The sequence below is a fragment of the Trichechus manatus genome, unplaced genomic scaffold (assembly GCF_000243295.1).
Source record: "Trichechus manatus latirostris isolate Lorelei unplaced genomic scaffold, TriManLat1.0 scaffold00008, whole genome shotgun sequence".
In the NCBI taxonomy this organism is placed as follows: Eukaryota; Metazoa; Chordata; class Mammalia; order Sirenia; family Trichechidae; genus Trichechus; species Trichechus manatus.
Window position 1 is genome coordinate 25,259,216 of NW_004443944.1, and position 17,314 is coordinate 25,276,529.

The window sequence follows — 17,314 nt, forward strand, 5'->3', positions numbered from 1 at the left end:
GTAGATACAAGAGACTAAACAGGCAGCTTCTGTCCGGAGGTGAGATGGGAAGGCAGAGAGGGTTAGGAGCTGGTTGAATGAACATGGGGAATCGGGTGGAAAGGAGGAGTGTGCTGTCACAGTATAGGGAGAGCAATTAGGGTCACATAACAATGTATGTATAAATTTTTGTATGGGAAAAAATAAAAATGAACTGTGTAGTAAATATAACTACTTTTCTTGCCTCTTTCAACAAAAGAGATTAAGCTAGGTAAGTTGTATGGTTTTACATTTAAATACTTAAACTCAAATTACTTTCATGAGCAGAGAAAAGGACACGAAAAGTCTCATTTTATAATGATGAGAAATGAAAAGCAGCATGTGAGAGTGATTACAAACACACGAGTTGGAGGCAGATAGACTACAGTCAAACCCTAGTCCCACCACGTTCTAGCTGTCACACTGGGCTCTCTGTGTTGCCATTTCCTGATCTAAAAAACAAGGATGATGCCTTACCTGGCAGGGTTGCTGGGAGGACTAAGTTACATAACATCTGTCAAGAGCCTAGGGCAGTGCCAAGGACAGAGGAGTAGCTCAGTAAGCGGTGGTCATCATGGAACCTACTGGAGCTACTGTCAAACGAAGCCGCTTCTGGGGCAGCCTCTATGCATCAACAGTAGAGTTGTTCGTGCTCTGTCAGGAGGCAGCACGGTGCGGGGCAGAGGCCAAGGTTCTGAATTCTGACTCTGTCGCTTCTTTTCTGCGAGACTTTGGGTGAACAACTTTGCTCAGGGCCTCAGTTTCCTCACCTGTAAAAGAGGATACCACCACCCACTGCCTTGTAGATCCCAGACGCTCCATAATGTTTGCTGACTGTGATGAACCTGGAAGCAGTGTAACACAAACCTTTTCCTGTTCAGGATGAACTTTCAGATCCATGCACATGTCCAAAAACTGGGAAAGCAGGGCCTGGTCCAGGAGGATGTACACAGCAACTCCCTGTCTCCTACATATTTCCTGCAGGTCTCTGAAGATGTCGATGTCGGTGAACACATCCATTACCACAGCAATCACCTATGGGGTGGGGGTGGGAGGGCAGAGGGAAGAGCAAGCTGTTAGCGCACAAAAAATACCACCTGACAGCCTGTTGTCCAGCATCTGGACACCATCTCAGAGCCAGAAAAGGATCCCACCTACAGTTATCCTTCCTTCCTTCCTCCTTCTGTCATATTGGTTTTCCCCCCTCACCATAGACTCTTCCAGCTCCATAGACACTCAGGCCACCGTATCCTACAAATCTTGACTTGGCGCAGCCCTCCCAAACCCCTTCTGGCCACTCTCCTTCCCCACACTGGCAAATTTCTCAAAAAATAGAGGTTAATGCACTGCCTTGCCCTCCTATGAATCCATTCCATTCAACTTCTCTTCCTTTTCTAAAACCTCTGTCTTGCAGGCTCGACACAGATCAAGCTGCGCAGGTTCTGTGGCTAACAATCTGTTGTCTTTGGCATGCTGCTTTCCTTCCTGGGCTGCAGCTGTCTACAGCTGCAAAACAATAAAAGTGTATATTCTCTCTGAGGCCCCTTCCGGTTGTAACATTCTCCAAGTCTATGGTTTTGATTATTCTTTGATTTTGAGATCATAATCTCTGATTTTGTACTATGATCTAGAAAGGGCCACCCCACCCACCCCCAACTCGTGGCTTGAAATAGATCAAGCCAGGCAACCAGATTTTCCCATCTTTTCCTGTCTAACTTTGCACACCACATCTTTGTAATGCTCTACCTCTTCCACTGTTGTTATTAGCTGCCACTGAGTCAGCCCCCAACTCATGGTGACCCCATGCACAATGGAATGAAGCACTGCCAGGTCCTGTGCCATCCCCACAATCAGTTGCAAATCAGACCTTTATGATCCATAGAGTTTTCATTCGGCTGATTTAGATTGCCAAGCCTTTCTTCCTAGTCCATCAGTCTGGAAGCTCTGCTGAAATCTGTTCAACATCATAGCAACACATAAGCCTCCAATGACAAATGAGTAGGTGGCTGTGTATGGGGTACACTGGCAGGGAATTAAACATGGATCTCCTGTATGGAAGACAAGAATTCTACCACTGAACCACCAATGCCCCTTTACCCCCTCCACTAGTCAGTCCTTATCAGCTGTCTGCTGCACAAGATCTAACCAAACAGCTTGCATTGCACCAGTCTCTCCTGCACAAAGGGTGATCTCCACAGCACTTTGGTCTCTGTCCACAGCTCGAGCCCGCAACAAGAACAAGGACATATTTACTACCAATTCTGCCCTTAAGCTCAGACCAGTCCTTTCTTCTCCCCAACAACACGGCTCCATATCTGTGCCTCCTAACTGATTTTCCACTCCCAGCATCAGGCGACAGTTAAGAGCTGCCTCTTCACAATGTGTCATTGGGCTGTTTCGAATGTGTTTCCTCAGCCGCAAAATAGGTTTATAGTGGGAGCTAAATGAGTGTGCTACAGAAAGTGCAAGGTACAAAAGATGCTTTAAGTGTCTGTTCCTGTATTCCCTTTATTAGTCCAGAGTCTGAGCTGTCCAGACAGCCCAACACAGGGAAGCATCTGCCAGCACCCAGCTCTCCTCGCTAAAGAGAGGCTGCTCCAGGAACAAAGGCTGCAATCGCACCCTTCGTAGTTTTAAGATCATGGCCCTCAGCTAACTCCTGGCAGGGCTGTGGGGGTGTCAAAACATCCAGGCTTAGAAACAAGTCCCTACAAATGGAGTCAGAACATGGGGGTGTTAATTAAGGAAACCACTCCCGGAAGCCAAGGTTTGGGAGCTCTTGTGCAATCCGACAGGGTTTCTCTCTCCTCCCAACCTGAACAGTAAAAACCTGTGTCTCTCAGGATTACATTCACTCTTACTCTGAGCTTTATGTTATATATGGAGTCCTTGAGTGGTGCAAATGGTTAAGCACCCGACTTCTAACCAAAAGGTTGGTGGTTTGAGTCCACTCAGAGGTGCCTCAGAAGGTAAGGCCTGGCGATCTGCTTCCAAAAGTTCACAGCCATTGAAAATACTGTGGAGCAGTTCTACTCTGCACACATGGGGATGCCATGAGTAGGAATCGACTCAATGGCAACTGGTAAGGTTGTTTACTCACAGGTCTCACCTCTCCATCTGGAGCAGAGGCCCTTCAACGGGATCGATTCACCTCTGTGGCCCCAGAGGACTCAGGACAGAGCCTGACAGTCATTACCCTTTAAGTATTGGGGTTAAAGAAGAAATGCAGATACAAAGAGGCAATGTTACCATCTTTCTCCAAGACCCAAGAGAATCATCTACCATGATGAGGGACCTTGAAACACCAGCTCCCAGGAAGTCACAGCTGTGAGTGAGCCTGGGAAGACTGTTTGAGCTCCCGGGCTGCCTTTCTCCTCTCCTCTCCAATCATGATGTAGCCCTGGCTGTGAGCTCTTCTTTTTTTTTGGTGAAAATATACACAGCAAAACCAGCTCCGACTCCACAGTTTCTAGGCGTAATGATCAGTGACACTGGTTATACTTTCACATTGTGTCAACATCCTTGTTATTTCTGTTTTAGTTGTTTCACATCCATTTACTTAATCTTCTGGCCCCTCAACCTTCTCATCTATGCTTTAAAATAGCTGTTGACCCATTGGTCTTATAATTTTCTTTTTTTTTTTAATGCAATACTGAAGGGGACAAAGTCTTTGGGCTAAACTGTTACTTAGTTTAAAGGTGACTTCAGGGGATAGTTTCAACTTAAGGTTTGAAGAGCAACTTAGGGCCATAGTCTCAGGACTCCTCCAGCCTCAAAAGGTCCAGTAAGTCTGGATTCTTTAAGACTTGAAGTTCTGTTCCACATTTTCTCCCTTTTTATCAGGATTCATCTATAGTATTCCTGATCAGAACATTCAATAGTGGTAGCAGGGAATCATCTAGTTCTTCTAGTCTCAAGGTGGAGAAGGCAGTGAGCTATTCTTCATAAAAGGCACAGCTAACACACACTGGACACAGAGATTTTACAAATAAGAAGTGTTCTTTCTGAATTGGTGGCATCTTCAGAAGTTTATATCTTCGTATGGGGTTTTTATATTATAGGTCCTATTTTATGAGTTGTATCTATCCCATTCATTCAGGTCACGTAATACAGTGGTTAAAAGGTAGAAAGGCTTGAGCATAGATCTTGGCTCTGTGTGACCCTGGCAAGTTGCTCAGTCTCTCTGAGCCTCAGTTTCCTCCTCCGGATAACAACAGCATCTCTGTCAAAGGGATGGTGTGAGGATTAAATGAGACAAAGCATGGAAAGGGCTTAGCTCAGGGCAAAGCATGAAATAGGTGTTCAATTATTCAGCCAGCACCTCTTCAGACTCAGCTGTGGGCTGAACACTATTAGGCAGAAAGATGGCTAAAAAGAGTTTGACGTAAATCCAACTTACCCTCAAGGAGAGGACATGGGATGCAGGGAAGCAAAATGGCACAAACTGTAAAAGGCAATTAAATCAGGGGAAGACTTTCAGGGGAGAGAAGCATCTCCTTTGCAGTGGTGGAAGCACTACAGGCACTCAAATGTTTACCTAGTAAGAGCAAGGAAGCCTCCCTGGAGGAAATGGCATTTGTGCTGAATCACAAATAAGGAACAAGATTTGGACATGAAGACATGAGGGAAGTGAAGGGGAGACATCCTGGCAGGAAGCCATGTGATTGCAGAGGAAGAGGTAGGAAATGATGGGTATGTACCAGTTTGGCTGGAACATAGAGTATACATGAAAGTGAGCAATAGGACATGAGTAAGAAAGGTAGATGAATGAGATCACAGAAAGCCTTGAATGCCAACTAAAGAATCAACATTATTGAGGCAATGTGGGGAGTTGTTTTTTTTTAAAAGAAGACTCATGAGTTCAAAGTAATGAATCCAGCCGTAGAGAAGAAACTGATGCTGGAAGAAGTTAGTGTAGGCCAGAGATCTGGTCTACCTCCTCCAACACAGGGCCATGTCCTTAAGTGCCAACAACACGGCAGCCACTTAGATATTTTTTAGGTTAACCATCTTCATCAAAACTTAATTGAACATTATTGGTAAATGCTATAACATATACAATTTGGCAACAACAGCAGTAACAACTAAAAAATACAGGAATGGTTACGTAGATAGATATGTACACATATATGTGTATAGAAAGTTATATGTATGTATATATGTGAGCATAATAAGTGTTTCTGTAGGTATATCTATATTCATGTTTGTGAGTGCTGCAAATATATTCATACATGTAATAAAGCACATAGAGGCACAGTCATGGATACCTCCCAGACATAACCAAACACCTTGCAGGACTGGTTTACTGGGTTTGAAGGCTAAGGACCACAGTCTTGTAGGGCATCTGGTCAACTGGCACAACACAGTCTATAAAGTTTATCTTCTACATTCTAGTTTGGTAAGTAGCATCTGGGTTCTTAAAAGCTTGTGAGTAGCCATCGAAGATACAACTATTGTTCTCTACTCGTCTGGAGCAAAAGAGAAAGAAGGAAACTAAGGACTCAAGAAAGAAACCAGTCTACAGGACCAACTGCCTACACGAACCACAGCCTTACCTATCCAGAGACCAGAAGAACTAGATGGTGCCAGCTACCACTACTGACTGTTCTGACCAAGGCCACAATAGACAGTCCTGGAGAGAACAGGAGAAAAATTGTAGAACAAAACTCAAATCTTAAAAAAAGGCCAGACTTACTGGACCAGCAGAGACTTGGGGAACCCAGAGACTACCACCCTGAGATACCCTTTAAACTTTGAACTGAAACTACTTCCAGGGGTCACCTTTAAACTAAATAACAGATTGGCTCATAAAGTAAACAATATCACCCATGAGTAGAGTGTTCCTTTTATATTTAAAAAAAAAAAAAAAAATCATCTATTTGAGACCAAATTGTCAACAATTACCCTAAAGCAAAGATGAGAAGTTTGGGGGGCTGGTGGGGAAGTTAGAATAATGGAAACGTAACAACCAGAATAGAAATAATGAGAATGTTGACACAATGTGGAAAATTTAACCAATGTCACTGAACAACAGGTATAGAAAGCGTTAAATGGGAACCTAATTTTCTGTGTAAACTTTCACCAAAAACTCAATAAAATATAGAAAGAAAGAAAGAAAAAGAAGAAGGAAGAAAACCCTAAGGAGCACAGTTCTAGTCTGATAAACTTGGGGTTGACGTGAGTCAGAACTGACTTGATGGCAAGTGGGGAAAAAAAAACCCTATTGTATTTAAACAAACAAACAAGCAAAACCCAAACCCACTGTCCTTGAGTCAATTCTGATTCATAGCAACCCTAGAGGACTGAAACCATAGGGTTTCAAAGTCTGTAAAACAAAAAAAAACTTCATTGAGCAGTAGCGTTTAGGAGGACTGGAGACTGACAGAAGAAAAATCGGTAGAGGCTTTGACAAGGGGCTAGCCAAGAGTCAATGAGGGGAGCCAAGGAGGTGAAGGGGCCCCTGGGAGAGCCACACGAAGGATGCCATGGACTGGGGGAGTACAGAAGAGGAAGATGGTGCAGGAAGAGGTAGAGATTCAGCTCCATAGGAACAGGAAACAGAAAAAGACACAAGTCTGAGAGACAGAAATGTCTAAACTGATTTTGAGGCGGCAGTAAAACCTTCATAAAGGGGTTCTGAACACACAAGTGTAAGAATGAGATAACCGCTCACAAGCCAAAGCTAAAGAAGAAAGCACGCCACCTGCTCACCTGCCTGATTTCCCACTATTCTCTCAAATACTCAGCATGGGCCCTCCAGGAGCCCAGCATGGCAGCAGGCACTGAGGATCTACAGTCAATCCCTGTCCTTGGGAAATCCAGTCTCATGAGGGAGACAGGGGAAAAGCCCGGGGTAACAGAGTGACGGGTGCCCCACCCTAGTTGCTGGAGGCACGGACCCGGGAGCAGAGCCCAGAGAACAAGATGCCTGCCAAACTGAATTTTGATTCACCACTTAAAAGAACACGTACAAACAGCACCTTTGTTACCTAGTGAGTGAGAATCTAATTCGCTATTAGTTTCATGGTTTTGTTTTAAAGCCTCAACCTTTCCTGTGTGCCTTGAAAACAATGCAGATTTGAATGCTGATCCCCAACACCCACAGGGTATTTAGAAGGTTGACAGGGTGTGGGATTTCTTCTCCTGACTCCCCCTGTACCCAGCATCTCCTCTTCCCTTCCTCAAGCAGGACTATTAAATGACTTCTGTAGAAAGAACATTCCTGCTTGTGGAAACCATCAGCAGGAAGGTCTTCTTTCCTTCAAGACCTCTCTCTTACCCTTTCATGCACTTCTCCCACTCCCCCAAGCCCCTGTGCAACCAAGCCCTGCGTTGTTGAATTAGACCTGGGCTTTTCAAATCTCTGAAGGGACAGCCTCTTCACTGAGCTGAGCATTAACCTGGACTCATTCACTAAACAGCTTCGTCCTGCTTTTCCCAGGCCGGTACATCCAGATGTTTGCATTCATGCTACAGACAGCTGGACCCTAAAAGAACACCCAGACTTGAAAGATGGCATAGAAATTGGTCATTGTGCCCACTCCCCGAGGCGTAACATGATGATGGATGAAGGACAGACACAATGGGAAGGCGGGCATCCCAGGCCCATCAAATGCGCCCAGTCACTGTGGGCACTGCCCTCCATCAGCCCATGCTACACACAGCCTGCCTCCTCCTTTACGGCTAGAGAGCCATGCAAGTGGTGGCTTCTGAGAGTCTATTTCAGGGTCTATGCCCATCTGCAATGGAGCCCTGGTGGCGCAATGGTTAAGTGCTCGGCTGCCAACGGAGAGGTCAGTGGTTTGAACCCATCAGCAGCTCTTGGGAGAAAGACCTGGCGATCTGTCCCATAAAGATTACAGCCTAGAAAACCCTATGGGGCAGTTGTATTCTGTCATATAGGGTCGCTTTAAGTCAGTCGACTCAATAGCACACAACAACATGCCCTTCTGCAACTCAATCATAATATAATACCTAAGAAGGAAAATGTCCAGCCGCTCAGAAGCCTGACAGCTGGCTGCCCCCCAGTACCCCACCATTCCCGCACTTCTCCAGCCACATCTGCAGCAGCAATAGCTGTGTCGAGTCCCACATCATCATCTCAGATGATAAAATCCCAACTATTCCCTAGCTGATTTGTACCATGGGATTTGGTGATTCATGTAGTTAAAGGAGAGGTCACTATGGCATATTCTTAGTCTCCGGAAAGGTCACAGACCCCGTTGTTCACACTACATTTCAGGAGAACTGGAATCTTCCAGCACAAATGCTCTAAAGAGACATCTAAAGATTTCAAAACCCTATTAACTGCTATCTCCAGTTTATAAATGAGGCGACTAAAGCTCGGAGAGGTTAGGTAACTTGTCCAAAGTGGCACAACCAAGCAAACGCAGGGGCTGGAATTTCAACCCAGGTCTGTCAGACTCTGAAATCATCTATAAGAAAAATGCTAGACTAAGTATTATTCTAAACAAGTCTAATGTTCAGTCTTCAAATGATTAAGAGTTTGAAATTAATCCTGAAAGGATCAGTAGAGTATTCCCTAAGTATTCAGGATCAAGCCTATCAAGGAGGACAATTACTAACGGCATGAAATAATTGAGAGACAGATGTTAAAGAAATGTGGAACTCCCTAGGACACTGGGTAGCTTCTCTCTGCAAGTGGTACTGTCAACTAAGTCAGAACTGGACTAAATCAAGAAACCTGGAGGACAGGTGCTACGTGAACAGGTTGTAGATTTAGACTTGGACTTCAGTCTTGGCTCCTTGACTTCCATGTACCATGTACCCTCTAGCAAGTTATTTAAGTTCTGTTGGCGTCTTTAATATGCAAATAATGTTACCTATCTCAAAGTGTTTAGTGGTTCTGTCAATGAAAGAATCCATGTAAACACTTGGCAGTTACTCATGTTCTTAGTCCCAATTCTGCCACTCTGACCGGGCAAGTCATTCTTTCTGGGCCTCAGTGTCCTCAGCTGAGAATAACAAGGGGCCTGAATCTGATGATCCAGCTTTGAAAAGTCTGATTCATGCACACTCAATGGGGTGTGTGGGTCTGGGCTCTGACCAGGCACAGGGGCAGCCACAAGGCAGCCACTCAGGGTCAGTCATTCCAGTTCTCAATGCATGAAGCAGGAAGTGTCAATCACCCCTTCCTACTGGGCCTCAGTTTCTCTCCCTACCCACCCGTAGTCAATAAAGCGAGGACAGCTGTGCAACATGCTTGGAATTCTACCAAAGGGCTGCACGCACTCAAAGATGTGTCAGCCTGTCCAGTGGTCAACAACAACCTGTCCCACTGAATTCCCTGTGACCTCACAGCCCCCAGACTCGGTGTCCTTCAGTTCCCAGTTCTCTTGCCACTTACTCTTCTGGTGACCCTCTTGCTAAAAAAGCAAAGGATATATTTTTTCCCCATTTATTAAATTTTTTAATAGAACAGAAATGATCTCCTTAGCATTTCTTTAAAAATTTTTAAACGACTATCTTGATAGCTACATCATCTTCAAGGTTTTAAAACAGAAAGAATATAAATGTCCACAGCAAGCCCTAAATTTGTTTATGTATGTTGTTTTCCCTAGGTTTCACAGGCTGTTATTATAAAATTAACAATTTGACCATCAGATTCAAGAGTTGCCTGAGCCTCAGTCTGAAGAAAGTGTTAAGCACTTCCAGAGGACGGCAGGAGGCTGGGGGCCCCTACAGGGACTGACCCCACACAACACACACCTGCATTTTCTCTGTACTATTCTGGCATGCAGTACATAGGTGGGCTTTTCAAAAGAGAAGAAAAACTATCAAGAGGTTTTTTGTTTTTGTTTGGGGGGGGTGTTATCATTTTGATTTTTATTTTATAATTATGCAAAGCATTTGCTTGGTTCCAAAATCCAATCTATCAAACAAGGTACATTCAGAGAGGACCAGCTTCCATCCTTGTCCCTTCCCTCCTTTTCCTCCCTCCCTCCCCATTAAGATAAAAATTTCATTTTGTTTTTGGTTTATCTATTTTAAAATATATACATACACAAATACCCACATACACATATATATATACACATATCTCCCCTTAGACAAAAGGAGCTGCTAAGTGGTGCAAATAGTTAAGGGCTCAACTACTAGCTGACTACTTGCGAAAGGTTGGCGGTTCAAACACACCCAGAGGCGCTGTTATGGATTGAATTGTGTCCCCAAATACATGTGTTGTAAATCCTAACTCCTATACCTGTATTTACAATCCCATTTGGGAATAGGTTTCCTTTGATATGTTAATGAGGCAGAATTAGTGTAGAAAACCAAACCCGTTTCCCTAAAGTCAATTTCGACTCATAGTGACCCTATAGGACAGAGTAGAACTGCCCCACAGGGTTTCAAAGGAGCAGGTGGTAGATTCAAACTGCCAACCATTTGGTTAGCAGCCAAGCTCTTAACCACTGTGTCAACAGGGCTCTGTGTTAGTGTACAGTGCGTCTTAAATCAATCTCTTTTGAGATATAAAAGAGCAGATTAAACAAACAAGCAAGCAAAGATGGGGGAAGACAGATGCCAAGCCACACGGAGATCACCAAGGAATAGAGGGACAGAAATTGAAAAGAGATGGGGACCTTCCCTCAGAGCCAACAGAGAGAGAAACCCTGAACTGGTGCCCTAGCCTCCTAACCTGTGAGAAAATAAATTTCTGTTTGTTAAAGCCACCCACCTGTGGTATTCTGTTAAAGTAGCGCTAGATAACTAAGACAGGTGCCTTGGAAGACAGGCCTGGGGAACTGCTTCTGAAGGGTCACAGCCTTGAAAACTCTATGAAGCAGTTCTACTCTGCACATGTAGGGTCACCATGAGTCAGAATTGACTCGAAGGCAACAAACAACAACAACCCCTTAGACAAAAGGTAAGCATACTATACACACTGTTCTAGATTAGTGCTGTCCAACAGAACCTTCTGAGATGATGGACGTGTTCTATATCTGTGTTGTCCAATACGGCAGCCACTAAGCCATATGTGGCTACTGAACACTTGAAATACGCCGACTGCGACTGAAGAACTGAACTTTTCATTGTATTTAACTTTGATTACTATAAATTTCAATAGCCACATGTAGCTAATAACCACGTTTGTGAGTGCAGTTTTAGACACTGTGTAACAGAATATAGAGTTAGTCCTCATTCCTTTGTATGGCTGCAGGGTACTCCATTGTCTCAGCCACTCACCGATCCCCTACCGAAGGACATGTGAGCTGTTTTCAGTCTTTTGCTATAACTGGTGCTGCAGCAAACAGCCTATTGCATATGTCAATAAATATTTTTGCCAGTATTATCTTTGGGATAGCCTCACAGAAGTGGAATTGCTAGGTCAAAGGGTAAATATTGACTGAAATTATGCTGGACATTACCAGATTCCCTATCCAGAGGTTATATCATTCACATCAGGATTTTCCAAAAGCCACTATAGTCACGTCTTTTTTCTTTTTTTTCCTGAAGAACTTATCCTCTATCCATAAAAGAATTAGAGAACAATCCTGCAGCTTCCTGTCTGGTGTATACCGGGTGAAAGAATAGAGAAAGGAAATGGCTAAGATAACAAAATCCTTAACCCGACACATAAAACCACAAAAACCTGTTGCTGCCGAGTCAATTCCAACTCAGAGCAACCCTACAGGGCAGAGGAGAACTGCCCCATAGGGTTTCCAAGCAGCAGCTGGTGGATTTGAACTGCCAACCTTTTGCTTAGCAGCCAAGCTCTTAACCACGACACGACCAGGGCTCTATAAAACCAGAAGGAAGGGATAAACAACCCATCCTGTCAGAAATCATTCCAGAAACCCTCTAGGCCAGTGGTTCTCAGTCAGGGTGATTCTGGCCCCTAGGGGACATTTTAGCAATGCCTGGAGACATTTTTGAATGTCATGACTGGGGTAGAGGAGATAGGGGGTAAGACAGTGGTACTGGCCATCTAGTGGGTAGCGGACAGGGATGCTGCTCAACATCCTACAATGCACAGGACAGCCCCCCAGGACAAAGAATTCTCCGATCCAAACTGTCAGCAGTGGTGCGGTTGTGAAACCCTGCTCTGGGTGGACACTGCCGTTTAGGAACAGGGACGGATCATGCTGCACGGATTCTGTGGTTGCACCTCAGAGGAGAGTTGAGCAATATCAGGAGAGCCTTAATCAGGATGCATCCACGTGCACACCAGGGGCTCCAACAGATTCCACAGCTGCTCCTCCTGGCAGGATCCTCGTCAGTGCAATGACTGTGTCCATTAATGCTCAGGTGATCAAAAGGATCTGCAAGGGTGAGGTCAGAGCAAAAGACCTCTTTGGAACAAAAGCACATAGGGAATGTTGTTGTTGTTAGGTGCCATTGAGTCGATTTTGACTCAGAGTGCCGTATGTTACAGATAGAACTGACCCATAGGGCTTTCTTGGCTGCCATCTTTACAGGAGCAGATCGCCAGGCCTTTCTCCCATGGAGCTGCTGAATGGATTTCGGTTAGCAGCCGAGCACTTAACCATTGCACTACCAGGGACTAGGCAGCTGGTAAAAATGATGCTCATTCAGAATCCAAGAATAGCCTGAAAGTCCCATCAAAACACATCATCAGATGAGGTCTAATTCTTGCAGTACTACCAGGCAAGGCCTCCTCTCCAACCTGATTTGTGGGGGCCACAGCTGGACAACGAACATGGAAGACCAAAGAAGAATTGACGCCTTGGAATTGTGGTGTTGGTGAAGAATACTGTATGTACCATGAACTGCCAAAAGAACAAACAAATCTGGCTTGAAAGTACAACCAGAAAGCTCCTTAGAAGCAAGGACGGTAAGACTACACCTCACATACTTGGACATGTTATCAGGAGGGCCTAGTCCCTGGAGAAGGACATCATGCTTAGTAAAGTAGAGGGTCAGCACAAAAGAGGAAGACCCTCAACGAGATGGATTGACATAGTGGCTGCCAACGATGGGTTCAACCATAGCAACGATTGTGAGGATGGCACAGGACTGGCAGTGTTTCATTCTGCTGTACGTAAGAGGCGCTATGAGTCGGAATTGACTCAATGGCACCTAACAACAACAACACAGCCCAGTCAAACACCGATTCACATGGCAACAGAGGCAACTGAATGGAATCATCAACAAATCTAAAGGTGTAGGGGCAGAGTCTAGAGTCAGAGTATAAGGAAAACAACCTGTACAGTTTAAAATTCCTTAGAAAGCAAACATACCGCTCTCAGAAAGTCCAAACCAGTCAGGATTTTATCCACAAATCACAGTACTGGTAAACTGTGTTTTTTAAACATTGGCTCTCACTCAGTGTGGCAGGATGCCCATGCTTTGAAAGGCACACGAAAACTGAGCCAAAGGAGGAACTGGCAGATTCACATCCCCCAGCTCACCTCTCCAAACAAGACAAAACCTGCGCATCCTCCCGGACCCAGCGCCACCACACCCAAGACTTACTTTCTTCGGCCCTCTACCCCAGGCAGAGCCTGCAGCAACCTCTTCAGGCTCCCACCAGCCGACTCAACTCTCAAGTGCATGCAAGGATCATGCCCTCCACCTGCGGCCCCAGCTTCTGACTACAATGCCTGATACATAGCAGGCACCGAGGAAGCAAATAATTTGCCATATGGCAGGTACACTGAGGATACTCACTGGACTTTAAAGGCAATGAACCACCTTTCTCAGTGAAGACTGCCCAGCTTCCAACCAATGTCACTGAACAATTTGTGTAGAAATTGTCAAATAGGAACTTAAACTGCTGTGTAAAATCTTTACTGAAAACACAATAAAATGTTTTTTTTAGAGTGTTCAGTCAAGTGTTTCACACAGGAACATCTGTACAACAGTTTACACACAAAAACCCCTATCTAACAAAACAAAACAAAAATATTGCCCAGATTCCAAACACAGAATCTCAGAGAAAGGGTATATAGCTGGACTAGGGCCACAGAGGGGCAAGCCGTGGGGCAGGAGGTTCCTATCCAGTATGGAAAAGATCCTAGTCTGTCAGTATTTCAAAATGCCCATAGCACCAGGGAGAGTCTGAGCTCCAGCCCCATCCCCTTCTAAGGCTGGGCATGAGTTCACAGAACAGCTTCCCTCTGGCCTGAAGCTGCAGTGCCCCCGCTTCACTGCTACCAAAAATTGGGGCTGGGCAAGAGACTAGGGTGATCTACAGCTCTCTTTCACGGACACCCATTCAACAATTTTCTCAAGTTCTCCTCCTGAAAGTGAGTTTTGGGATTGCGTGCCATCCCCCCAAGTCTGCCTTTTTCCATTCTTTGATTAATCTCACTGAACCCACAAGTAAAGCATCTGCTGCATCAAAAGGGTCCTCAGCCCACCCAAAGCACCATAGGCTCCATACCAGCCTAGCTGGACCCCACACCCACTCTCCCAAAGGCAAGGCACTAGCTCACTGTATCCACTAGCACTGTGACCTCTAACTCCACAGTCAGGTATAGAACAACCAACATCAGGAACTCGGGAGAGTCAGTTCGTTCTGGACTTGGCTATTTCTATCAGACACACTACACAGATATTTTAATCTAAAGTCAGATACACAGGTTTCCAGCCATGTATCTTACCATAGCCTCCGCTTTACCTGCCATATTCCTAGCCCAGATAGATAGCCAAAGAGCAAGGCACTGCCAGGCAGCAAGTAAGGTGGCAGCTAACTATGACTCTGGACTAAAGTGTCTGCCACCACCCGTATCTACCCAATCATGTTGCATGCTGCATTCTTCCTCCTGGATTCCCAGGTGCCCAGCACCCTGCTGCAGCGTCATCCTGGCTGGCAGGCAGACAAGAGCTCCGCTCTGCACCCCAGTACCACACCACACTAAAAGTCAAACTTTAGGACCAAAATCCACTGTGACCAGCGAGGGTGACCCAAAGCACAGGGGTATGTGCACTTTAGGAGGCCACTGCAACTGGAAGTTCCTGGGTGGTGCAAATGGTTAACACATTTAGCTGCTTACTGAAAGGCTGACAGTTCAAGTCCACCCAGATGTACCTCAGAAGAAAGGCCTGGCTATCTACTTCTGAAAAATCAGCCATCGAAAACTCTATGGAGCACAGTTCTACTCTAAAGAGTCGGAATCAGCTTGATGGCAACTGGTTACAGCAAACCGGGGCGGCCCCAGCCTATGGAAAAGTCAAACCCCTGCCCTGAGGTCTATGGCAGGAGGGAAAGGGACAGGGCTCTACTTTGCCTTTCATGTATTTATTTGCTTTTTGCAATATAACGCAAGTGAAGGTGACTAGCAATAATAGATTCCTAACGCCCATAGTTGTCTACAAGATCAACGTATTTCTCAAGAACTTTTCTCTAGGAAATGCACTTCTTTCCTATGTGTCTAGTAAGAGGCCCCAGAAAGTAGGATCTAGGGTAGGGTGACAGCCAGGAAAGTTGGCAGTCTGGTTTGGTTTTATCTGAAATTTGGAACTGGAAGTATTTCTGGTCCCTCCCTCAGGGGATATGGATGTTGGGAGTTGGAACCCGGGAGAGGAACTCCGGTTGAGGAGAGAGCGAGGGAGGAGCAGATGCCGGGCACAATTCGTATTCCAGGGGACCGAGGCTCTTCCCATTCTCCTCTGCAACAAAGAATGACTGCGGGGTCGGGAATCCGAAGGGAGACACGCAGAGTACAGCGAGTCTGGGATCCCGGGTCCACCTGGCCCGTGCTTAGGGTAGGGCGCAGAAGAGGTAGTGGGGCCCGGCCCGTGCTCCCAAGCAGGCCAGTTTCCCCCCGTCCGTCCGGGTGCCGAGGCGGCCCGCTCACCTCTCGCGCCGAGCGGAGCTGCTGGCGCAGCGCGTCCTTACAGCCATAGGGACCGCCGGCGACGGCGCCGGCGCCGCGCGACTGGAAGTGCGCCTCGACGCGGGTGGCGCCGCGATAGGCGCCCTTGTAGAAGGCAGGCCACCCGAGCTCGAGCAGCGGCGGCTCTAGGTCCGACTGCTCGGGGAAGTAGGTGCCGGACGAGCAGTCGTGGGACGAGCCGAAAGAGTCCTCGGCCCAGGTCGCCGCGCCCTCCTCGCCTGGCCGCTCGGCCGCGCGCAGGATGGCGCGCACCTCGTCCGGGTTCAGGAAGCGGCCCAGGCGCTCGCGCCGTAGGAAGGACGCGAATGCGTCGGGGCCGCCTGTCACCAGCTCCTCGAGCGCCAGGCGCCGCGCCTCGCTGTACAGCTCCGCTGGGTTGGGCGGCCCGCACGGCGACAAGCAGAGGTCGGGTAGCTCGTCCAGGCCGTCGAACGGCATAGCCATAGTTTCAACCTGAAAGGACCACGTTCGTGTAAGTGCAGGCGTGCAGGCCTGCCTTTATGGGAACCTTTGAATCAAATCGGCCCGCGCCATTGGCCGGGCCGCCGCATCCCGCTTTGTAATTGGCTGTGATCCTGGCCCGCCCCGCCCCTTACCCAGCCGCGGAATCGGGCCCGAGCACGCCCCGTCACTGTCCCGCCCCCTGGCATTCTATTGGCTACCCCAAGGAACCGGCCCTCCCCCCGCGCCTCGGCATTGGCTGCCAGTTGCGGCCAACACTAAGCTCTAGCTGCAGTGGTTGCTTCGCGGGATTTAAATTTAGCTACTGTGTCAGCTCCCTGAGGGGATCGGAACTCAGCCTTACCCGCTAGACAGAGGGGCGTGGCTGGGCCTGAGCGGCCGAGCGGCCGCTGGTGGCAGCGCGGGGCGCGGAACCCGAACTGAGGCCCGAGAGTTCGGCCTCGACATTCTTGGCGCGCCCCCTGCCGGCCCACCCCACAGCTCGTTTCTACCTGGCCGGGAGGAGTCAGGCTTAGACTAAGAGGAGGAGAGGATGATTCCTGCCTCCTGCTCCCGGGCACGCTGACCGCACTTCTCCTAGGATCTCAGAGCTTGGTGTGACCAGCCATATCGTCTTTATGCCCTGGATTTAATTATCAATTTATTCATTAAAAAATACCGGTCCATCGTAATGACTGCTCCTTTGATTACACCTTCAAGTAGCTTGCTTTTCTCCAACTTCATCGTTTTGCGTGGCAAATCACCCACCCTGGTTGGTTAAACTCAACTCTCCACTTACTTTCCATCTGCACCCGGACAGCCATACGTGGCAGGAGAAAAATGCACAACCATGCTTGCCGGTCCCACTCTAAAATCATGATTTCATGATCTCACGTGGTCCTTTAAGGCTGCCTGCTAGCCTGAGATTTCCCTCTTCGTTCACTCTACCTTTTCCTCTCTCCTTCTCACTCTCAGATGAGAACTTGCTTCCTATTTCACAGAGAAAATAGAAGCAATCAGAAGAGAACGTCCAC

At 46.9% G+C, this 17,314-nt stretch overlaps 1 protein-coding gene across 1 annotated transcript in view; it reads right to left on the minus strand.

Moving 5' to 3' along the window:
- Positions 1–16,298, minus strand: part of FAM83D (family with sequence similarity 83 member D) — a 26,500-nt gene extending 10,202 nt beyond the window's left edge. Inside the window, exons 1-2 of the mRNA XM_004370571.3 lie at positions 15,801–16,298; positions 886–1,053 (exon numbers count right to left, since the gene is read on the minus strand). Coding sequence (XP_004370628.2) covers positions 886–1,053; positions 15,801–16,283 — 651 coding nt within the window. The 5' untranslated portion in view covers positions 16,284–16,298. The remainder of the gene's footprint in view (positions 1–885; positions 1,054–15,800) is intronic.
- Positions 16,299–17,314: the final 1,016 nt, after the last annotated feature.